Here is a 25,464-nt window from a genome sequence, read left to right as displayed (position 1 = left end):
CTGAACTCTCAGTCTTATTGATATTTTTCCTGTAGCTGGGTGACCAGAACACATAATACTCCAAATTCGGCCTCACCGACGTCTTGTACAACTTCAACATAACATCCCATCTCCTGTACTCAATACTCAGATTAATGAAGGCCAATATGCCAAAAACTTTCCTTGTGACCCTATCAACCTGTGATGCCACTTTCAATGAATTATTCATCTACTGCACTCCTCAGTGTCCTACCATTCACTGTGTAAGACCTACCCTGGTTTGTCCTCCCAAAGTGCAACACCCCGCACTTGTCTGCATTCAATTCCGTCTGCTATTTTTCAGCCCATTTTTCCAGCTGGTCCAGATCCTACTGCAAGCTCTGATAGTCTTCCTCACTGTCCAGTACACACCACTAATGCCCTTCTGCACACCAATGTTGTTACGCATGGTTATTTGAGTTACTGTCACCTTCCTGTCAGCTTGAACCACTCTGACCTCTCTCATTAACAAGGTGTCTTCACCCACAGAATTAGCCAATCACTGGATTTTTCTTTTGGTTTCTTGAACTATTCTCTGTAAACTTTAGAGCAGGGGTTTCCAAACATTATGCCATGGACCAATACCATTAAGCAAGATGTCTGTGGACCTCAGATTGGGAATCCCTGCTCTAGAGACTGTTGTGCATGAAATCTCAGAAGATCAGCAGTATCTGAGATATTCAAACAACCCTGTCTGGCACCAACACATTCCACGGACAAAATCAGTCAGATCACATCTCCTCCCCATTCTGATGTTTGGTCTGAAAAACAACTGAACCTCTTGACCGTGTCTGTATGATTTATTCACTGAGTTGCTGCCACATCTTTAGCTGATTACAGCTGTTCCATAATGCAAATATTGAAAGTGCACTCTGGGGACCAGGAGTGGAGGCAGCTCTTTTCAATAAGTTCTTAAGCCGGCACATGGATCTCCCGGTCACTTGTCACTTCTGCAGCTGGCAGAGATGTGTACCACATGGAGTGAGCTTTGCACAAACCTGTGGGGGCTGCTTCTCACCTTTGGCGAGCATTTTCACCCCCTGTGCGGTAAGTGTGGGCCACAGAGTAATGGCAGCAGACGGAGAGCAGCTTAGGCCAAAGTTCAGAGGTGGCAGTAGCTTCTGCACAGATCCGGGAGTGTTCATTCAGCAGAGGTTTCTCTTAGTGGCAATGACCTTACCTCTTGCACAACTCCTCAGAGTCCTTGTGAAATAGGGCCAACTTGTAAAATCAGAAGCCAAGAAAAGGGAAGCCATCCAGGAAGTGATGATGGAGGCACGAGTTTAAATCATGACACAATCCTCGAAAAACCCATTAGAGACTTCCACACGCCACAAGCCCATGAAAATACTGACATACTCCCTGGGGCCAGCTGTAAATACCAATGCACTCATCATCACACCCTGTAAATACTGACATTCTACCCGGGAGCCCCTGTGAAGACTGACATATTTCCCAGCACCCCCTGCAAAGACTGACTTTCTACCCGGACACCCGCTAAATACCAACATGCTCCCCGAGAGCCCCGTAAAGACTGACACACTCCCCAGCACCCCATGTAAAGACTGACCCAGGTCTACCCGTGGAGCCCCCCCCCACCGTGAATACTGTCACACTGTCACACTCCCCGTGGAGCCCCCCCCACCGTGAATACTGTCACACTGCCACACTCCCCGTGGAGCCCCCCCCACCGTGAATACTGTCACACTGTCACACTCCCCGTGGAGCCCCCCCCCACTGTGAATACTGTCACACTGCCACACTCCCCGTGGAGCCCCCCCACTGTGAATACTGTCACACTGTCACACTCCCCGTGGAGCTCCCCCCCACCGTGAGTACTGTCACACTGTCACACTCCCTGTGGAGCCCCCCCCCCCACCGTGAGTACTGTCACACTGCCACACTCCCCGTGGAGCCCCCCCCACCGTGAATACTGTCACACTATCACACTCCCCGTGGAGCCCCCCCCCCACCGTGAGTACTGTCACACTCCCCGTGGAGCCCCCCCACTGTGAATACTGTCACACTGTCACACTCCCCGTGGAGCCCCCCCCCCACCGTGAGTACTGTCACACTGTCACACTCCCCGTGGAGCCCCCCCCCACCGTGAATACTGTCACACTCCCCGTGGAGCCCCCCCCACCGTGAGTACTGTCACACTGTCACACTCCCCGTGGAGCCCCCCCCCCACTGTGAATACTGTCACACTGTTACACTCCCCGTGGAGCCCCCCCCACCGTGAGTACTGTCACACTGTCACACTCCCTGTGGAGCCCCCCCCCCACTGTGAATACTGTCACACTGTCACATTCCCCGTGGAGCCCCCCCCCACCGTGAATACTGTCACACTGTCACACTCCCCGTGGAGCCCCCCCCCACTGTGAATACTGTCACACTGCCACACTCCCCGTGGAGCCCCCCCCACCATGAGTACTGTCACACTGTCACACTCCCCGTGGAGCCCCCCCCCACTGTGAATACTGTCACACTGTCACATTCCCCGTGGAGCCCCCCCCCACCGTGAATACTGTCACACTGTCACACTCCCCGTGGAGCCCCCCCCCACTGTGAATACTGTCACACTGCCACACTCCCCGTGGAGCCCCCCCCCCCACTGTGAATACTGTCACACTGTCACACTCCCCGTGGAGCTCCCCCCCACCGTGAGTACTGTCACACTGTCACACTCCCCGTGGAGCCCCCCCCCACTGTGAATACTGTCACACTGTCACACTCCCCGTGGAGCCCCCCCCCACTGTGAATACTGTCACACTGTCACACTCCCCGTGGAGCCCCCCCCCACCGTGAATACTGTCACACTGTCACACTCCCCGTGGAGCTCCCCCCCACTGTGAATACTGTCACACTGTCACACTCCCCGTGGAGCTCCCCCCACCGTGAATACTGTCACACTATCACACTCCCCGTGGAGCCCCCCCCCCACCGTGAGTACTGTCACACTGTCACACTCCCCGTGGAGCCCCCCCCCACCATGAGTACTGTCACACTGTCACACTCCCCGTGGAGCCCCCCCCCACCGTGAATACTGTCACACTGTCACACTCCCCGTGGAGCCCCCCCCCACCATGAGTACTGTCACACTGTCACACTCCCCGTGGAGCCCCCCCACTGTGAATACTGTCACACTGTCACACTCCCCGTGGAGCCCCCCCCCACCGTGAGTACTGTCACACTGTCACACTCCCCGTGGAGCCCCCCCCCCACCGTGAATACTGTCACACTCCCTGTGGAGCCCCCCCCACCGTGAGTACTGTCACACTGTCACACTCCCCGTGGAGCCCCCCCCCACTGTGAATACTGTCACACTGTTACACTCCCCGTGGAGCCCCCCCCACCGTGAGTACTGTCACACTGTCACACTCCCCGTGGAGCCCCCCCCCCACTGTGAATACTGTCACACTGTCACACTCCCCGTGGAGCCCCCCCCCACCGTGAATACTGTCACACTGTCACACTCCCCGTGGAGCTCCCCCCCACTGTGAATACTGTCACACTGTCACACTCCCCGTGGAGCTCCCCCCCACCGTGAGTACTGTCACACTCCCCGTGGAGCACCCCACACCGTGAATACTGTCACACTGTCACACTCCCCGTGGAGCACCCCCCCCCCACTGTGAATACTGTCACACTGTCACACTCCCCGTGGAGCTCCCCCCCACCGTGAATACTGTCACACTGTCACACTCCCCGTGGAGCCCCCCCCCCACCGTGAGTACTGTCACACTCCCCGTGGAGCACCCCACACCGTGAATACTGTCACACTGTCACACTCCCCGTGGAGCACCCCCCCCCCACCGTGAATACTGTCACACTGCCACACTCCCTGTGGAGCCCCCCACCGTGAATACTGTCACACTGCCACACTCCCTGTGGAGCACCCCCCCCCCCCCCCGTGAGTACAGGCACACTCCCCGGGAGTGGTAGGGAAGCCACTCGGACATTGATGGGGTGCGGCACCCTAGGGGCAGCTCAGAAGCAGAGCCGTGCAATCGCTTTACAGCACCAGCTGAAAGATTCAGCTTTGATTCCAGCCACAGTCTATGAGGAGTTTGTTCTCCCGATGACCACGCGGATTTCCTCCGGCTCTCCGCTTTTCTCCCATGTGTGGTTAAGGTTACGGTCAGTCAGTTGTGGGGGGAGGTGGTGGCGAACTGTCTTTTTGGAGTCCGCAAGGTGTGGGTCACACTCAGTGTTGTCAGGGAGAGTCCCCCCACCCCCACTTTCACTACTGAGGTTAAGCTCCGGCGGAGGAAACGGAGCAAGCTGAACAACTTGATGTCTCAGGAAGGCTGACAGTGTCCCCGAAGACCACGTGTGCAGGAAGTGTGTCCAGCTGCAGCTCCTGACAGACCGCATGGCAGCGCAGGAGCTGTGCATGGACTCACTTTGGAGCATCCGAGATGCTGAGAACGTTGTGGATAGTGAAGCACCTTCAATTACTCCAAAAGACTGAGGTTTGGTAAAATACTGAAAGGCTTTTATTCGCTGTACAATACGACCTCCACAGTGAGTGTCTGCCCCCGGACTGAGGGGGAGGGGCAAGGCGAACACCTTTATACCGGACTCTGTGGGAGGAGCCACAGGGGCAGTCAGCAGAGGGGTGTGTCCAGACAGGTAACCGAGTTACAACATATATACATGGTTTACCACATTCACCCCTCCTTTTTTTAAAAAGAGTCCCGCGGGGTGAAGTGACTGACAATATTTACAAGAAGTATATTTACAGGTTAAGTCTATCAGACGGTCGAGTCCGTCGCTGTGATCTACGTAGCACTGGCGGTGATTGCATCGGCGATGGCGGTTGTGCTGGCTCCGGCCTGACTTCAGGTGCCAGCACGTTAGGTGTCGGTAATCCCTCGTGCGTGTGCGTCGTGCCCGGTATGGGAGTGTCGTGTGGTGTCTGTATAGGGTTTGGGGTGCACGGTGTGTCGTAGGTACATACATTGGTGGGTACGGGGTCAATAGTCACCATGGAGTGTTCAGGGTAGGGGCCCGGAGCTCCGGCGGGTGCCAGGTCGTGGATGGAGACCGTGTCCTCCCGCCCATCAGGTAAAACCACGTAGGCATACTGGGGGCTCGCATGAAGTAAGTGAACCCTCTCGACTATCGGGGAATATTTATTGCTTCTCGCATGTTTCCGAAGCAGCACTGGCCCCGGGGACATCAGCCAAGTTGGTAGGGTGGTTCCAGTGGTCGATTTTCTGGGAAAAGAAAAGAGCCGCTCATGAGGGGTGGCATTGGTGGCCGTGCATAACAGGGAGCGGATGGAGTGGAGTGCCTCGGGAAGGACCTCCTGCCAGCGGGAGACCGGCAGTCCCTTTGACCTGAGGGCTAAGAGTGTGGCTTTCCACACTGTGCCATTCTCCTTCTCTATCTGTCCATTCCCCCGGGGATTATAGCTCGTGGTCCTACTGGTTGCAATTCCCCTAGCCAGTAGATATTGGCACAGCTATTCACTCATAAACGAGGACCCTCTGTCACTGTGGATATAGCATGGGTATCCGAACAGAGTGAAGAGCTTGCGCAGGGCTTTTATAACTGACGTGGTATTGGTGTCGGGGCAGGGGATGGCGAAGGGGAACCGCGAGTACTCGTCAATTACGTTAAGAAAGTACACATTGCAGTCGGTGGAGGGAAGGGGGCCCTTAAAGTCAAGACTCAGTCGCTCAAAGGGGCGGGTGGCCTTGATGAGTGGTGCCTTTTCGGGTCGGTAGAAGTGCGGTTTGCATTCTGCACAGACTTGGCAGTCCCTGGTCATCATCCTGATCTCAAGGGAGTAAGGCAGGTTCCGGGCTTTCACGAAGTGGAAAAGCCGGGTGACTCCCGGGTGGCAAAGGTCTACATGTAGGGCGTATAGCCGGTCGATCTGCGCACTGGCGCATGTTCCCCGGGAGAGGGCATCGGAGGGCTCGTTGAGCTTCCCAGGCCTGTACATGATGTCATAGTTGTAGGTGGAGAGTTCGATTCTCCACCTCAAAATTTTATCATTTTTGATTTTGCTCCGCTGCTGATTATTAAACATGAATGCGACTGAGCGCTGGTCAGTTAGCAAGGTGAACCGTTTGCCGGCAAGATAGTGCCTCCAGTGCCTTATAGCTTCCACTATGGCCTGGGCCTCTTTCTCTACCACAGAGTGCCGAATTTCAGGGCCTTGAAGGGTACGGGAGAAGAACGCCACTGGTCTTCCTGCCTGGTTGAGGGTAGCAGCCAGCGCAAAGTCGGAGGCGTCACTCTCTACTTGGAAGGGAATGGCCTCATCCACCGCATGCATTGCTGCTTTGGCAATGTCCCCTTTTATGCCGTTGAAGGCCGCGTGGGCCTCGGCAGAGAGGGGGAATGTGGTGGACTTGACCAGGGGGCGTGCCTTGTCTGCGTAGTTAGAGACCCATTGGGCGTAATATGAAATGAAGCCCAGTCACCTTTTGAGGGCTCTGAGGGTATTGGGAAGAGGAAGTTCCAACAAGGGGTGCATACGGTCGGGGTCAGGGCCAATGACTCCATTCTCCACAACACACCCAAGGATAGCAAGTCAGGTGGTCCCAAATATACACTTGTCCTTGTTATAGGTGAGGTTGAAAGATTTGGCCGCTTGGAGAAATTTTTGGAGGTTGTTGTCGTGATCCTGCTGGTCGTGACAGCAGACGGTGATGTTATCCAGATATGGGAACGTGGCCTTCAGTTGGCACTGGTCCACCATCCGGTCCATTGCCCTCTGGAAGACAGATACACCATTCGTGACACCAAAGGGGACGCGCAGGAATTGATAAAGCCTGCCGTCCGCCTCGAAGGCAGTGTAAGGGCGGTCCTCCCAGCGAATGGGGAGCTGATGGTAAGCGGATTTTAGGTCTATGGTCGAATACACCTTGTACTGTGCTATCTGATTGACCATATCCGCGATGCGGGGTAGAGGGTACGCGTTGAGCTGCGTGAACCTATTGATGGTCTGGCTATAGTCCACGACCATCCTATTCTTCTCCCCGTTCCGAACAACCACCACCTGCGCCCTCCAAGGACTTGTGCTTGCCTCAGTGACCCCCTCCCTGAGCAGCCGCTGCACCTCCGACTTAATGAAAGCTCTGTCCCCCGTGCTGTCCCTCCTGCTTTTAGTTGCCACAGGTTTACAGTCGGGGGTCAGGTTGGCGAACAGCGGTGGGGGAGGGATCCTGAGGGTGGAGAGGCCACAAGTGGTGTCAGTAGTGTGGCAGTTGGCATGATGTTGGGTGGGATGTGCGGGTCGGTGTGTGTGTGTGGTCAGTAGTGGGGTACGTGACATATCTCTACAAAACAGGGGATTTATGACAGTAATTGGCGGGAGGGGCCCATCATACTTCATTGTCACACTTTTCAGGTGGCTCTGGAAGTCCAACCCCAACAGCACAGGGGCACACAGTTGAGGCAAGACCAGTAACATAAAGTCCCGATATTCTGTGCCCTGCACCACTAGTGTCGCTACACAACCCCCCCGGATGTCTGTTGTATGCGACCTGGAGGCCATGGTGACCCTCTGACTTACCGGCCGTATCATGAGTCCACAGTGCTGCACCGTGGCCAGGTGGATAAAACTCTCCGTGCTGCCTGTGTCAAACAGGCAGCTTGTCCTGTGCCCCTCCACCAGGATGTCCATCATTGACCTTGCGAGCTGGTGGGGAGCGCTTTGGTCGAGGGTCACAGAAGTCAGGGTGGGGTCGCTGTCTTGGCCCGGCGTGGTGGGGTGCCCCGTGAGCACCCGTTGGTCGTAGGCGGTGGGAGGTGGCGCCGACCAAGATGGCCGCCCCCATGTCTCGCACGTGGTGATGGCGTGCAGGAAAGATGGCGGCCTCCATGTCTCGCACGTGGTGGCAGTGTGCAGGGAAGATGGCGACCCCCACGTCTCACATGCGGTGCTGCTCGATCCCGCTCGCGGTTTTGACTTACAGACCTTGGCAAAGTGGCCCTTCTTTCCGCAGCTGGAGCAGGTAGCTTGTCGGGCCACGCAGCGTTTCCGGGGGTGCTTCTCCAGTCCACAGAAGTAGCACTTTGCGGACTCACGACTGGTGGCAGCCGAGGTCGATTCGCCGGCAGGTTGCGGGGTCTGCGGCGCCCGTGAGGCCATCGGGGGATCGCGTGCCTGGAGAGCCTCGGAGTTATGCAGAGCGGCCTCCAACGTATCAGCCAGCTCGATCGCCGAACTTAGGGTAAGATCGGCTTTTTCCAGCAGCCGCTGGCGCACGTACACTGACCTGGTCCCCGTAACGAAGGCGTCTCTCACTATGAGTTCTGCATGCTGCGTCGCCGTCAGCTCCTGGCATTTGCAGGCTCGCACGAGTGTCCGTAGGGCCTGGACAAACTCAGCACTCGATTCCCCGGGGCGTTGTTGCCGTGTCGCTAACTGATGCCGAGCATAGACGCTGTTTATGGGCCGCAGGTATTGTCTTTTGAGTGCGTTCATCGCGCCGTCGTAGTTCGACTGGTCTCTGATCAGCGAATAAACCCGTGGACTGACTCTGGAGAGTAGAATTTTGCACTTCGCTACGAGGTCGGTCGCTTTAATCTCCTCTAGATATGCTTCGAAGCAGGCCAGCCAGAGTTCGAAAGCGTTTCCAGCGTCAGGCATTTGCGGATGGAGGTCTAATTTTTCTGGTCTCAGGACCTGTTCCATGTTTTAAAATGTACAGCGAATAAAATTGAAGCACCTTCAATTACTCCAAAAGACTGAGGTTTGGTAAAAATACTGAAAGGCTTTTATTCGCTGTACAATACGACCTCCACAGTGAGTGGCTGCCCCCAGACTGAGGGGGAGGGGCAAGACGAACACCTTTATACAGGACTCTGTGGGAGGAGCCACAGGGGCAGTCAGCAGAGGGGTGTGTCCAGACAGGTAACCGAGTTACAACATATATACATGGTTTACCACAGATAGCACATCTAGTGAGGTGGTCACGCCGCAGTTTAAGGATCTAAGGAAAGACAGGGAATGGGTGACCAACAGGATGAGTAGTAGCAGGAAAGTAGTACAGGAGTCTCCTGCGGCCATCTCCCTCCAAAACAGATATACCGCTTTGGAGTCTGTTGGGGGAGTTGGCTCATCAGGTGAAGGCAGCAGTAGCCAGGATCATGGCACTGTGGGTGGCTCAGCTGCGCACGAGGGCAAGGAAAAGAGTGGCGGAGCTGTTGTGGTAGGGGATTCCATGGTAAGGGGAGTAGAGAGGAACTTCTGTGGCTGCAAATGGGACTCCCGTATGGTGTGTTGCCTCCCGGGTGCAAGGGTCAGAGATGTCTTGGAGAGGCTGCAGGGCATTCTGAAAGGGGAGGGTGAGCAGCCAGCTGTCATGGTGCATGTAGGTACTAACAATACAGGAAGAAAGTGGGATAAGGTCCTACAAGCAGAATTTAGGGAGCTAGGAGATAAATTAAAGAGTAGGACCTCAAAGGTAATAATCTCAGGATTATTACCAGTGCCACGTGCTAGCCAGAGTTGGAATAGCAGGATAGCTAGAATGAATATGTGGCTTGAGCGGTGGTGCAGGAGGGAGGGTTTCAGATTCTTGGGGCACTGGAACCGCTTCTGGGGGAGTGGGACCAGTACCGCTTGAAGGTAGATAAGTCCCCTGCTCCTGATGGGATGCATCCCAGGGTGCTGAGAGAATTGGCGGAGGTTATAGTAGATGCATTGGTAATCATTTATCAAAACTCTCTAGACCCTGGGCAGGTCCTGGCAGATTGGAAGACAGCAAATGTCACGCCACTTTTTAAAAAAGGATGTAGGCAAAAGATGGGCAACTATAGGCCATTTAGCTTAACACCTGTAGTCAGGAAAATGCTTGAAGCTGTCATTAAGGAAGAAATAGCAAAACATTTGGAAAGGAGTGATTCCATTAGACAGACGCAGCATGGATTCAGAAAGGGCAGGTCTTGTTTGACAAACTTTCTTTGAGGACATAATGAGTGCAGTGGATAGAGGGAAACAGGTGGATGTCGTATATTTGGACTTCCAGAAGGTGTTCGATAAGGTACCGCACAAGAGACTTATAAATAAGATATGGATGCATGGAGTCAGAGGAAGTGTATTGGCATGGATAGTAGATTGGTTAACTGATAGAAGGCAGAGAGTTGGTATAAATGGATGTTTCTCCAGTTGGCAGTCTGTGGTGAGTGGGGTGCCGCAGGGGTCAGTTCTGGGCCCGCAGCTGTTTACCATTTACATTGATGATTTGGAAGAGGGGACTGAGTGTAGCATAGCAAAATTTGCTGATGACACTAAACTGAGTGGAAAAGCAAATTGTACATAGGATGTGGACAGTCTGCAGAGGGATATAGATAGGTTAAGTGAGTGGGCCAAGGTCTGGCAGATGGAATACAGCGTTGGTAAATGCGAGATCATCCACTTTGGAAGGAGTAATAGAAGAGCAGATTATTATTTAAATGGTGAAAGATTGCAGCATGCTGTTGTGCAGAGGGATTTGGGAGTGCTTGTTCATGAATCACAAAAGGTTGGCTTGCAGGTACAACAGGTTATTAAGAAGTCAAACAGAATGTTGGCCTTCATTGCTAGAGGGATTGAATTCAGGAGCAGGGAGGTTATGTTGTAACTGTACAGGGTACTGGTGAGGCCGCACCTGGAGTACTGCGTGCAGTTCTGGTCTCCATACTTGAGGAAGGATATACTGGCTTTGGAGGCAGTGCAGAGGAGGTTCACCAGGTTGATTCCAGGGATGAAGGGAGTTAACCTATGAGGAGAGATTGAGTTGCCTGGGACTGTACTCTCTGGAGTTCAGAAGAATGAGAGGGGATCTTATAAAAACATACAAAATTTTGAAAGGGATAGATAAGATAGAAGTAGGAAAGTTGTTTCCATTGGTAGGTGAGACTAGAACTAGGGGACATTGCCTCAAGATTCAGGGGAAGAGATTTAGGATGGAGATGAGAAACTGTTTTTCCCAGAGAGTGATGAATCTGTGGAATTCTCTGCCCAGGGAAGCAGTTGAGGCTTCTTCACTAAATATATTTAAGAAACAGTTAGATAGGTTTTTACATAGTAAGGGAATTAAGGGTTATGGAGAAAAGGCAAGTAGATGGAGCTAAGTTTACGAACAGATAGCCATGATCTTATTGAATGGCGGGGCAGGCTTGATGGCCTACTCCTGCTCCTATTTCTTATGTTCTTATGTTTACATTAAACTGGTTGAGAGAGCAGTGGGATTCAGCTGTATACGGTCCTTCCCACCATTCCAGCCATGTCCCCTTCTCAATGCTCCCCTCGGGCAGGAGGTACAGAAACCTGAAGACCCACACCTCACTGTTCAACAACAGCTTCTTCCCCACCACCATCCACTACTTTTTGTAGCGTTTTTCCATTCAAAGGCATTGGTGTTTCCATACCAGACTGTGAAGCAGCCAGTCACTATACCCTCGTTGACACATCTGCAGAAATTTGTTGAAGTTTTAGATGTCGTGCCAGATCTTTGCAAGCTACTGTACTTTTGAGCAATTGTAAACTAAGTATAATTTATGTTCTAATTCTATCTCAGAATATATTTCCTTTAACTTGCAGTCATATTGCTTTGTTTATTTTGTTAAGAAAGTTATGTCTAATTTATGTTCATTTATGTAGATTTATGTTTGTAATGTACTGTGCTGCTGCTGCTGAAGGTTAATTTGCCTGGCATTTGTACCCTGTGCCCTTGACAATGACAATACATTTGATGTTGATCACGTTTGCTTCCTTAGGGAATGCTGGATGCCTTGGGCACAATATATCAGCGACATGGGATGCTCGGGCTGTGGCGTGGATCGAGCTCGGCCGTACCGAGGGTAATGGTTGGCTCAGCTGTCCAGCTCTCCACCTTCTCCAAAACCAAACAGGTCACCAGAGACCTGCAGGTGAGCACTACGGCACAACAACTGGCCCTTTGGCCCATCTAGTCCAAGCCATCCTGGTCTTTTCCCTATCCCAACTACCTGCACTCAGACCATACCCCTGCCATCCATATACCTATCCAAACTTTTAAATGCTACAATTGAACCCGCATCTACCACTTCTGCTGGCAGCTCTAAGGGCATCCCTCAGCTCCTGCAGTCCAGGGAAAACAATCCCAGCCTTACGCAATGGTAATTTACACTTCCTTAAATGTAAATGGGTGATTTAAAGGTCAAACCCACAGTTGAAACTGGGAGTGATCTGAGGGCAAGGTCACGGGGTGACCTGCAAGTGGCAGCTTTGTGCACTGTGCCTGTGTTCATCTTTTCCCCCCTCTCTTCCCCCCACCCTCTCTTTCTCCCCGCCACAGCTTGTCGCACCGGCCAGCCCCTTGGAGCCCCTGGTGGCTGGGATAGTTAGCAGCCTGTTTGCCGTTTTGGCTGTCACCCCCTTCGACGTGGTCAGCACCCGCCTCTACAACCAGCCCGTGGACCAGCAGGGAAAGGTAATGCACTCTGTTCCTGGGGAGGCTGGTCAACAACTCTCTGCTGATCTGCACACCAGCATACTGACCAACACAGCCACAGCACCCCAGAGCGAGCTGAGGACCTATAAAAACCACAAGCAACTTTATTACAGATACAAGAGATGGCAGATGCCAGAAATCTGGGGCTACACATAACCTGCTAGAGAAACTCAGTGGGTCAGGTAGCATTGGTGGAGGGGTGATAGGCAGATGGAGGAGGGGAGAGTGGGAACAGTGACAGAGACTGGGAGGTGAGAGGAGGTGGTCATAAAGTGCTACAGATGGTGGAACCTGATAGGAGAGGAAGGTGGAGTATGGAACCAAATAAGGGAGGTGGCAGGACCATTGGGAACAGTGGAGGGAGGGGACCCAGTGAAAGGAGTGTGTGAGTGATGGGCAGATGGAGTGGGCGACCTCCCAGTCTCTGTCACTATTCCCATTCTCCCCTCATCCATCCGCCCATCACCCCTCTTCACCTGGATCCATCCATCACCTCCCAGTCTCTGTCACTATTCCCACTCTCCCCTCCTCCATCTGCCCATCACACCTGCTCACTTGGATCCACCCTTCATCTGGCAGTTCTTGCCCCACTCCTTCCCTCCGCCTCCTCGTACCAACCATCTCCCCTCGATCGTCCACTCAGGATGAAGGGTCTGGACCCAAAGTGTTGACTGCTCATTTCTCTCTGAAGATTCCCCACCATTCTGTGTGCTGCTCCAGGATCCAACATCTGCCACCTCCCCTGGACTGAGTCACGTTGAGTTTATTGTCACACTTCGTTGTATGGTGAGGTACAGCCTCAAGGAAAAACTCACTTGCAACAGCATCCCAGGCACACAGGTCCAAACAACACACACAATATAAATTTTACAGGACAGCAAAGCAAAAGATTGTAAAACAGGACACTAGTGCCAAAAATAACACAGAGACTCTATCCGGGGTCCATCTCTCCCCACCAACTGGGACATCTAAAATACACAACATCTCAGCAAGGTGACATCCACCATCAGGGACCTGTGCCATCTGGGCCATGTCCCCTTCTCGTTGCTGCCATCAATCAGGAGGTAGCAGAGGTTTATGTCATGGACCAATGCCATTAAGCAAGGGGTCCTTGGACCCCTGGTTGGGAATCTCTGAAGGATCCTGAAGACCCTCAACTCAATGTTCAACAACAGCTTCTCCCTCCCACCAAAACCACCAGGTTCTTGAACCAACCTGAAAAACCCAAACACTACCTTAGACTGTATTTTTCTCACTCTCCACTTCCACTACAAAGTACATTTATTATTGAATTATGTACAGTATACTAGTGTCATTATATTAATGTTTGTGTTTATTTTTTGTGCATGTGTAAATTATGTATAATTTTTATTCTAATTCTGGCTTGGACTATATCTCCCTCAACTTGTACTGATGTCTGATTGAGAGAGTACAGGGAAAATTTACAAGGATGTTGCCGAGACTGGAGGACCTCAGTTATATAGATTAAATAGGTTAGGAGTTTATTCCCTAGGATGTAGAAGATTGAGAGGAGAATTGATAGAGGTATACAACGTTATGAGGGTTATAGATAGAGATTGGTGAGAATGGAATGCGCTGCCAGCACGTATGGTGCATGCAAGCTCGATTTCAACGCTTAAGAGAAGTTTCTCACCACCCTCTGTGTGAAGAAGTTTCCCCTCATGTTCCCCTTAAACTTTTCACCTTTCACCCTTAACACATGAACTCTGGTTGTAGTCCCGTCCAACCTCAGTGGAAAAAGCCTGTTGCATTTACCCTATCTATATCCTTCATAATGTTGTATACCTCTATCAAATCTCCTCTCAATCTTCTAAGGAATAAAGTCCTAACCTATTCAATCTTTCTTTATAACTGATGTCTTCCAGAACCGGCAACATCCTTGTAAACTTTCTCTGTACTCTTTCAACCTTATTTGCATCTTTCCTGTAGGTCAGTGACCAAACTGCACACAATACTCCAAATTAGGCCTCACCAATATCTTATACAACTTCAACATAACATCCCAACTCCTGTACTCAATACTTGGATATATGAAGGCCAATGTACCAAAAGCTCTCTTTACAACCCTGTCTACCTGTGATGCCATTTTCAATGAATTATAGAAAATGGTTTTTCCAGATCCCTTTGTTCTACTGCACTCCGCAGTGCCCTGTCATTCACAGTGTAAAGTCATTTACCTTCAGTGCCTTTCTCCCACAGGGCTTGTTCTACACCGGAAACCTGGATTGCTTCACCAAGACCCTGAGGAAGGAAGGCTTTGCTGGCCTCTACAAGGGCACGGGGGCCTCCTTCTTCCGGCTGGGCCCACACACCGTCCTCAGCCTCTTCTTCTGGGATGAGCTGCGCAAGGTTTACTGGGAGCGGTGATGTCACCTTGGTTACCCCTCTCACCAAGGGAGGGGTAGGGGGGGCTAAGCCTGTGGGACACCACAGTGGACTCACACTACAAGTCTGGAAGGAGGGAGGGGCTTGTTAAGGACCGAGGTGGAAGGTCTTCAGTCTTGCAGACAGAGGGCTGTTGCTGGGGTTTGATGTTCATTTCACAGTGGACATGTTGCCCTTTGACCTGCATTGTGTGCATGTCGGGGGACATACGTGGTAGTCTCACTGACAGTAATGATTGTTGGCTTGTGTCTTGAAACTCTGCGGACACTGGAAATCCAGAGCAACGCACACAAAATGCTGGAGGAACGCAGCAGGTCGGGCAGCATCTATGGAGGGGAATAAACCAGTGCTGATGCTTCGGCAGTGCTGGGAACTTTCAGCAGCGTCAATGGATAGTCCTGGAGTTGTATGGCACAGAAACAGTCCCTTCGGCCCAAGAGGTCTATGCTGACTCAGTTGTCTCAGTGCACTGGTCCCATTTGACAGCATCCCGCCCACATCCCTCCAAACCTTAAATATGAGATTATGCAGATGCTGGAAATCCAGAGCAACACACACACACACACACACACACACACACACGCACACACACATACACACACACACAAAATGCTGGAGGAACTCATCTATGGAGGGGAATAAACAGTCGAGTTTCGGGCCGAGGCCTTTTCAAAGTATTGACTGTTTATTCCCCTCCATAGATGCTGTTTGACCTGCTGTGCTCACCTTGGCAAACTTGCCCAGCAGTTTTTCACAAAGGTCCTGTGGAAGGCCCTTGTCCTGATACCTTGACTCTGTTTCTCTCCCCAGTTATGTTGCCCGAAGACCAATTCTGTTCTCATTGTGGAGACTGTTAGGTGACTCAGAGGGGCATCTGCGCACTCTGAGTTTAGTTTGAAAGCAAAGTCTGAAATATCTAAATCCAAGTCCCAAAAATCAAATGGAGAACCCTGTGGGTAAATTGATATTCAAAATCACACGTCACAATGTGTAGTGAAGTGTGCTGTTTGCATTAACAACTCAAGGACGTACAGGGGGCAGCTCCAAGTGTCCATAAGACCCATAAGGTATAGGAGCAGGATTAGGCTATTCAGCCCATTAAATCTGCTCTGCCGTTCCATCATGGCTGATTTATTAACCCTCTCAACCCACATCCTCCGACCTCCCTGTAACCTTTGACACCCTTACTAATCAAGAACCTAGCGTCCTCCATTTTAAATACACCTAATGGCTTGGCTTACACAGCCATCTGTTGCAATGAATTTCACATGTAGCGCCCTCTGGCGAAAGAAATTCCTCCTCATCGCTGTTCTAAAGGGGTGTCATTCTATTCTGAGGCTGTGCCCTCTGGTCCTAGACTCCTCCATGTCCACTCTGTACTCACTGCACATTCCAGCACCGACATAGCGAAACCTACAATGCTTGGCAAACACAACAAGCAACTAAACAACAGCAAAACAAGCCCGTATTCTATATACGCATGCACGCACACACAGACACACACACACACACACAGATACACACAGACACACACTCACACACGGATACACACACACTCATACACAGACACAGACACACACACAACACACACACACTCACACAGACACACACACTCACACACAGACACACACATACAGACACTCACACATAGACACTCTCACACACACAGACACGCGCACACACACACACAGTCACTCACACATAGACACTCTCAGACAGGCGCACACACACACACAGATACACACACACAGTCACTCACACATAGACACTCTCACACAGACAGGCGCGCGCGCACACACACACACACACACACACACACACACACAGTCCCACTACCCCAGGACAGGTCTTCTCCAGACTCTGGTGGAGCGGCAGATTTATAGACATTTCAGGCTTCTACTTTCCCAGTGGATTCTGCTATTCAGAACTCTAGCCACGGAACTGGACCTCTGGACTGCTATGTGCGGTTACAGCCACGTGGTTGGCTGTGAGGACGCAGATCTCCCTGAGAGAAAATCTGGGAAGACTCCTGTGCAACTTTCCAATGTGGTGAGACATTTGAGGAAGACGGGTTCCCAACCCTCTAGTTCAATTGTTGCCGTAGTTCCTCTCTGCGCCTTGTGGCACATCGGGCAGCATCTTGCTGTTTCTTTAGCATTTGTCCTGGGACTGCTTGCCTCGAAGTCTGGTGGAAACGCCACCACACCAATACCATTAAGCAAGGGGTCTGTGGGCTCCAGGCTGGGAACTCGTAGCTTAGCAGAATAAGGAGGACACCAAGCGTGAAGCTTTTCAAATGTCAGGAACAGAAAAATTGTTGAATTTAGAATTGTCTGATACCTCAGACGATTACTTAGACATCTTGACTGTAATGCCCAACCGGTAATGGATGTCTCTCAGAAATGTAAAATATAAAAGAAGTTTAGTTATTAAACATTTATATTTTTAAAAAAATTGGTGGTGTTGGTTTTTATTTTAACAAAGCTCACACTGATCTGTGCAGTTAGCAGCTGAAAATTCTGGAGTCTACCTCCACCATTGCAAAAGTTCAAAGTAAATTTATAGTCAAAGTATGTATATGTCATCATGTACAAGCCTGAGATTATTTTCCTGTGGGCATTCACAGCAAATACAAAGAAACACAATAGAATGGAAACACCAATGGCCTTGCATGGAAAATTCTACAAAAAAAGAGTGGATATGACCAGGTCCATTGCAGGTAAAGCCCTCCCCACCCATTGAACGCATCTACATTGAGGTACATCACATCCAGTAATGGATATGGCCCAGTCCATCAAGGGTAAAGACCTTTCCACCATTAACAGATCTACATGGAGCATTATTGCAGGGGAGTATCTTCCATCATCAAGGACCCCCACACCCAGGACATGCTCTCTTCACTCAGCTGCTGTGAGGAAGGAGGTGCAGGAGCCTCAGGACCCACACCACCTGGTTCAGGAACCGTTACTACCCCTCAACCATCAGACTCCTGAACCAGAGTGGATAACCTCACTCACCTGACAACTGATTCCGTAAGACCATATAGGAGCCAAATTCGGCCATTTGGCTCATTGAGTTTGCTCTGCCATTTCATCATGGCCGATCTGGTTCCTTCTCAGCCCCAATCTCCTGCCTTCTCCCCTTAACCCTTCATGCCCTGACTAATCAAGAATCTATCAACGTCTGTGTTAAATATACCCAGGGGTGCAGTGCTAATTTTTTAGGTGCCGGGGCTGACAAAATGCTTGCCATTTCCTATATCCTCTATATATATGCCACACCCAATTTGTGTACCTGCTCACTTCATGTACTTGGCAACTTCCTTGCCTCATTCATGTCATGAGCAGGTACACAAATTGGGTGTGACATATAGACATGAATAGGGCTTCTTATAATTTCGAGCGCTAAACCAAGATGAAAGAAATATATGAATTCCAGAGCTCCACAGAAATACAGTGATAATTAAGACATTAACAAGATTATTGCCTATCACTACATTTCAGTGTATAACTGGTACAATAAAACATATAATACTTAATTTAATAATATGACAAAGTATTGCACGGTTGCACTCACTAATTATCATAAAATATAATTATCAAGCAAATAAAGAAAAGGACAGTAATCATGTATTTTACCAATTTAAAAGCAATTACCTACTTACCAAATGCCACCATAATTTTCCAAGAGCATCTTCACTTCAAGCGTGTACTTTGATCGGCTCCATAACAGGATACTTGGTACATCTGCCATTCATTTGACAGCCTCAAACCCTTAGAAGTGAAAAGTGTCAGATTGCTTTTGTTTGCACATACTTTACACCCAAGTTTATCATCCTTGAAGTCTAACCAGGGATAAGTTTCCTTCTTTTTCTTCCACATTTCTTCAGTCCAAGCATCTGAACAGGGATACAAGCCTGACTTCGAAGGACCATTACTTTCAGAACTGCATTTGGACCCGGTTAGGAAATTTGAACTCGAAACAGGCGAAACACAGCGTTTGTCACTTTTACTGTTATCAATCTCTTGTACGTTATTCTTGTTTCACTCCTCAGCTTCTTTATGAAAGAAATACCTAAATAAAAAACAGTCACAGCTCCAGGATTTCACCAAAAATGATCAAATATCCTAATGTTATTAGTGGTATTTTCCCCACCAGCCACCACCCCCTCTCCCCAACCCCCATTTCCGTAAAATTCCCCTATTTAATATGTGGTCGCTGTTAAATTCCCTGCTTGTTTATTTTGATTTTTGTTTACAGAGGTGCCAGAGCAGTGCTCTGGTGAGCTCTGGCAGCACTGCACCCCTGAATATATCCAATCACATGGGCTCCATAGTCACCTATGGCAACGACTTCCATCAATTCACCACTCTCTGGCTAAGGAAATTCTGCCTCATGTCCATTCTAAATGGATGTCCCTCTATCCTGAGGCTGTGTCCTTTGGTCTTAGACTCCCCCACTACAGGAAACATCTTCCCCACATCCACTCTATCAGGGCCTCTCTCCGTTCAATAGGCTTCAATGAGGTCACCCTCATTCTTCTGAATTCCAGTGAATACAAGCCCAGAGCCTTCAATCACTATGCATACAACAAGCCTTTCAATCCCCGAATAATTTTTGTGAACCCCCTTTGAAACCTCTCCAATGTCAGCACATCCTTTCTCAGATAAAGGGCCCAAAACTGCTCACATGTACTCCAACTGAGGCCTCATCAGTGCCTTATAAAGTTGAGATTACTTTTCTTTCAGGCATTCAGAGTAAATGCAAACAAATACAATAGAATGGAAACACCAATGTCCTTGTCTGGAAACTCCTAGAAAAAAATAGTGGATGCGGCCTGCTCCATCACGGGTAAAGCCCTCCCCACCATTGAGCACATCCACACAAAACACTTGCAGGAAAGCAGTATCTGTCATCAGGGACCCCCTCCACCCAGGACATGCTGCTGCCATCAGGAAGGAGGTACAGGAGCCTCAGGATTCAAACCACCAGGTTCAGGAACAGTTATTACCCCTCAACCTGAGGGGATAACTTCACTCACCTCAACACTGAGATCTGATTCTGCAACCTATGGACTCACTTTCAACACTCTACAACTCACGTTCTCGATATCACTTATTTATTATTATTATTATTATTTTTATTTGCAGTTTGTCTTCTTTTGCACATTGGTTGTTTGTCCGCCCTTTTGTGTGTAGTTTTTCCATTGATTCTTAAAGTTCAAACTGAATTTATTATCAACGTGCATATATGTCGCCATATACAACCCAGAGATTCATTTTCTTGTGGGCATTCACAGTGAATACAAGAAATAATAGAGTCAATGAAAGACTACACCCTAAAGGACAGACAAACAACCAGTGTGCAAAAGACAACAAACTGTACTAATACAAAATAAATAATAATACTAAAATAAACAATAAATATTGAGAACATGAGATGAAAAGTCCTTGAGAGCGAGTCCACAGGTGGTGGGAACATTTCAATGTTTGGATGAATGAAGTTATCCCCTTTTGTTCAAGAGCATGATGGTAACTGTTCCTGATCCTGGTGGTCTGAGTCCTTCTTCCTGATGGCAGCAGCCAGAAGAGATTGTATGTATGTCTCGGCAATTATATGTTTGGGCTACAGTTAGTGAAATATCAGGATCCCTATACTGATCTCACAATCAGCCCCCACCATCGAGGACATCTTGGTAAGGTGATGCCCCAAGACAGCACCATCCATCATCGCGTCCAGGAGTTGCCCTCTTCTCATTGCCACCATCAGTGAGCCTGAAGACCCACACTCACCATTTCAGGAACACCTTCTTCCCCTCTGCCATCAGATTTCTGAATGGTCCATGATCCCATGAACACTACCTCAGTATTCTGGTTCTTTTTACACTACAGGCTCTCTTTCAAGGATTCTACAACTCATGTTCACACTAATAATTATTTATTTTTTATTTGCAAAACTTGTCTTTTGCACATTGGTTGTCCGTCTTTGTTTAAGGATAGTTTTTCCTAAATTCTGTTGTATGTCTACATTTTTCCTGTAAGTGCCTGCAAGAAATTGAATCTCAAGATAGTATATTGTCTCTCTCTCTCTCACACACACACACACTCACACACTCACTCAGTGGCCACTTTATTAGGTACACCTGTTCATTAATACAAATATCTAATCAGTCAATTATGTGGCAACAACTCAATGCATAAAAGCATGCAGACACGGTCAAGACCAGGGGTTTCCAACCAGGTGTCCATGGACCCCTCAGTTAATGGTAGGGGTCCATGTCATTAAAAAAAAGGTTGGGAACCCCTGGTCAAGAAGTTCAATTGTTGTTCAGTCCAAACATCAGAATGGGGAAGAAAGTGGCTAATGAAATACAATGTTGGAAAATGCATGGTCATGCACTTTGGTAGTAGAAATAAATGTGCGGACTATTTTCTAAACGGGGAGAAAATCCAGGAATCTGAGATGCAGAGGGACTTGGGAGTCCTTGTGCAGAACACCCTGAAGGTTAACTTGCAGGTTGAGTCAGTGGTGAGGAAGTCAAATGCCATGTTAGCATTCATTTCAAGAAGAGGTCTAGAGTACAAGAGCAAGGATGTGATGCTGAGGCTTTATAAGGCACTGGTGAGTATTGTGAACAGTTTTGGGCCCCTTATCTTAGAAAAGATGTGTTGGCCTAGGAGAGGGTCTAGAGGAGATTCACAAGATGATCCCAGGAATGGAAGGGTTATCATACGAAAAATATTTGATGGCTCTGGGTCTGTACTCAATGGAATTCAGAAGGGTGATGGGGGATCTCATTGAAACCTTTCGAATGTTGAATGTGGAAAGGATGTTTCCCATGGTGAGAGAGTCCAGGACAAGAGGGCATAGCCTCTGGATAGAGGGGCGCCCTTTCAAAACAGATGTCGAGAAATTTCTTTAGCCAAAGGGTGGTGAGTTTGTGGAATTTGTTGCCAGATGCAGCTGTGGAGGCCAGGCCACTGGGTGTATTTAAGGTAGAGATTGATAGGTTCTTGACTGGACATGGCATCAAAGGTTACGGGGAAAAGGCCAGGAACTGGGGTTGAGGAGGAGATTTCAAAAAAGAATCAGCCATGATTGAATGGTGGAGCAGACTCGATGGGCCAGAAGGCCTAATCCTATGTCTTATGGCTTGGACTAGATGGGCCAAAGGGCCAGTTGTTGTGCCGTAGTGCTCACCTGCAGGTCTCTGGTGACCTGTTTGGTTTTGGAGAAGGTGGAGAGCTGGACAGCTGAGCCAACCATTACCCTCGGTACGGCCGAGCTCGATCCACGCCACAGCCCGAGCATCCCATGTCGCTGATATATTGTGCCCAAGGCATCCAGCATTCCCTAAGGAAGCAAACGTGATCAACATCAAATGTATTGTCATTGTCAAGGGCACAGGGTACAAATGCCAGGCAAATTAACCTTCTGCAGCAGCAGCACAGTACATTACAAACATAAATCTACATAAATGAACATAAATTAGACATAACTTTCTTAACAAAATAAACAAAGCAATATGACTGCAAGTTAAAGGAAATATATTCTGAGATAGAATTAGAACATAAATTATACTTAGTTTACAATTGCTCAAAAGTACAGTAGCTTGCAAAGATCTGGCACGACATCTAAAACTTCAACAAATTTCTGCAGATGTGTCAACGAGGGTATAGTGACTGGCTGCTTCACAGTCTGGTATGGAAACACCAATGCCTTTGAATGGAAAAACGCTACAAAAAGTAGTGGATGGTGGTGGGGAAGAAGCTGTTGTTGAACAGTGAGGTGTGGGTCTTCAGGTTTCTGTACCTCCTGCCCAAGGGGAGCATTGAGAAGGGACATGGCTGGAATGGTGGGACGAACCGTATACAGCTGAATCCCACCACTCTCTCAACCCGTTTAATAGAACATAGAGCACAATACAGAACACAGAACAATAGAACACAGCACAATACAGGCCCTTCAGCTCATAAAGCTGTGTCGAACATCTCCTTACCTTAGAAATTACCTAGGGTTACCCATAGCCCTCTATTTTTCTAAGCATGTATCTATCCAGGAGTCTCTTAAAAGACCCTATCATATCCACCTCCACCACCGTCACCGGCAGCCCATTCCACACACTCACCACTCTCTGCGTAAAAAAACTTACCCCTCACATCTCCGCTGTACCTACTTCCAAGCAGCTTAAAACTGTGGACATTCAAAGCTGCTGTGCAGGTTGACTCTGTGGTTAAGAAGGCATACGGTGCATTGGCCTTCATCAATCATGGGATTAAGTTTAGGAGCCAAGAGGTAACGTTGCAGCTATATAGGACCCTGGTCAGACCCCACTTGGAGTACTGTGCTCAGTTCTGGAACCTCTCCCGTCCCCATTGATGATGCAAAGATAATCGCCAGAGGCTCAGCAATTTCTTCCCTCAGTAGCCTGGGGTACATCTTGTCCAGTCCCAGTGACTTACCCAACTTGATGCTTTCCAAAAGCTCCAGCACATCCTCTTTCTTAATATCTACATGCTCAAGCTTTTCAGTCCACTGCAAGTCATCCTCACAATCGCCAAGATCCTTTTCTGTAGTGAATACTGAAGCAAAGTATTCATTAAGTACCTCTGCTATCTCCTCTGGTTCCATACACACTTTTCCACTGTCACACTTCATTGGTCCTATTCTCTTATGTCTTATCCTCTTGCTCTTCACATACTTGTAGAATGCCTTGAGGTTTTCCTTAATCCTGTCTGCCATGGCCTTCTCATGACCCCTTCCAGCTCTCCTAATTTCTTTCTTAAGCTCCTTCCTGCTAGCCTTATAATCTTCTAGATCTCTATCATTACCTAGTTTTTTGAACCTTTTGTAAGCTTTTCTTTTCTTCTTGACTAGATTTACAACAGCCTTTGTACACCACGGTTCCTGTACTCTGCCATCCTTTCCCTGTCTCATTGGAACGTACCTATGTAGAACCCCATGTAAATATCCCCTGAACATTTGCCACATTTCTTCCGTACATTTCCCTGAGAACATCTGTTCCCAATTCATGCTTCCAAGTTCCCGCCTGATAGCTTCATATTTCCCCTTACAACAATTAAACGCTTTCCTAACCTGTCTGTTCTTATCCCTCTCCAATGTTATGGTAAAGGAGATAGAATTGTGATCACTATCTCCAAAATGCTCTCCCACTGAGAGATCTGACATCTGACCAGGTTCATTTCCCAATACCAAATCAAGTACAGTCTCTCCTCTTGTAGGCTTATCTACATATTGTGTCAGGAATCCTTCCTGAACACACCTAACAAACTCCACCCCATCTAAACCCCTTGCTCTAGGGAGATGCCAATCAATATTTAGGAAATTAAAATCCCCCACCACGACAACCCTGTTATTATTACACCTCTCCCTATCTGCTCCTCGATGTCCCTGTTACTATTGGGAGGTCTATAAAAAAACACCCAGTAGAGTTATTGACCCCTTCCTGTTTCTAACTTCCACCCACACAGACTCTGTAGACAACCCTTTCATGACTTCCACCTTTTCTGCAGCTGTGCCACTATCACTAATTAACAGTGCCACGCCCCCACCTCTTTCGCCTCCCTCTCTGTCCTTTCTGAAACATCTAAAGCCTGGCACTCGAAGTAACCATTCCTGTCCCTGAGCCCTCCAGGTCTCTGTAATGGCCACCACATCATATCTCCAAGTACTGATCCACACTTTAAGCTCATCTGCTTTGTTCATAATACTCCTTGCATTAAAACAGAGATATCTCAAACCATCGGTTTGAGCGTGTCCCTTCTCTATCACTGCCTATCCTCCCTCTCACACTGTCTCCAAGCTTTCTCTATTTGTGAGCCAACCGCCTCTTCCCCAGTCTCTTTAGTTCGGTTCCCACCCCGCAACAATTCCAGTTTAAACACTCCCCAGTAGCCATAGCAATCCTCCCCGCCAGAATATTGGTCCCCCTGGGATTCAAGTGCAACCTGTCCTTTTTGTACAGGTCACATCTGCCCCAAAAGAGATCCCAATGATCCAGAAATCTGAATCCCTGCCCCCTGCTCCAATTTCTCAGCCACACATTTATCCTCCACCTCACTCTATTCCTGTACTCACTGTCATGTGGCATAGGCAGTAATCTCGAGATGACTACCTTTGTAGTCCTGCTTCTCAACTTCCTTCCTAACTCCCTGTAGTCTGTTTTCAGGACCTCCTGCCTTTTCCTGCCCATGTCGTTGGTACCAGTATGTACCATGACCTCTGGCTGTTCTCCTTCCCACTTCAGGATATCGTGGACGTGATCAGAAACATCCCGGACCCTGGCACCTGGGAGGCCAACTACCAGGCCCTTCAGCCCATCTAGTCCGTGCCACACACCTGACGTCAGTGGTCACATAACCAGGACTTGTGATATGCACCAGCTGCTCATACGACCATCCACCACCTGCTCCCATGACCCTGATCTGGGTGGGGGGGGGTGCTAATCAGGTGCCCCCCTTGCCCAAATGTGACCTGCAGGCTAGAGGAGGGCAGGAGCACCTTACACCTCCTTTGGTAGAGACATATCTCCACCCACCCTTAGTAGCGAACACATAGTAATAAGTAAAAGACGCTA

At 49.2% G+C, this 25,464-nt stretch overlaps 1 protein-coding gene and 1 long non-coding RNA gene across 2 annotated transcripts in view; one reads left to right on the top strand and one right to left on the bottom strand.

The window, feature by feature from the left end:
* The window catches only part of slc25a35 (solute carrier family 25 member 35), a 42,209-nt gene extending 24,927 nt beyond the window's left edge, over positions 1-17,282 (top strand). The window contains exons 3-5 of the mRNA XM_072258263.1: positions 11,746-11,898; positions 12,306-12,440; positions 14,682-17,282. Coding sequence (XP_072114364.1) covers positions 11,746-11,898; positions 12,306-12,440; positions 14,682-14,849 — 456 coding nt within the window. The 3' untranslated portion in view covers positions 14,850-17,282. The remainder of the gene's footprint in view (positions 1-11,745; positions 11,899-12,305; positions 12,441-14,681) is intronic.
* On the bottom strand, positions 8,631-22,193 carry LOC140197803 (uncharacterized). Its single transcript, XR_011886028.1, has 3 exons — positions 22,068-22,193; positions 18,532-18,941; positions 8,631-8,847 (listed from the first exon to the last, which is right to left on the bottom strand). It is a non-coding gene; the product is annotated as an uncharacterized lncRNA (long non-coding RNA).
* Positions 22,194-25,464: the final 3,271 nt, after the last annotated feature.

This window comes from Mobula birostris, chromosome 5 (genome assembly GCF_030028105.1).
Source record: "Mobula birostris isolate sMobBir1 chromosome 5, sMobBir1.hap1, whole genome shotgun sequence".
Classification (NCBI taxonomy): Eukaryota; Metazoa; Chordata; class Chondrichthyes; order Myliobatiformes; family Myliobatidae; genus Mobula; species Mobula birostris.
Note: the sequence above shows the minus strand (reverse complement) of the source record. Positions and strands in the feature narration are given on the sequence as shown.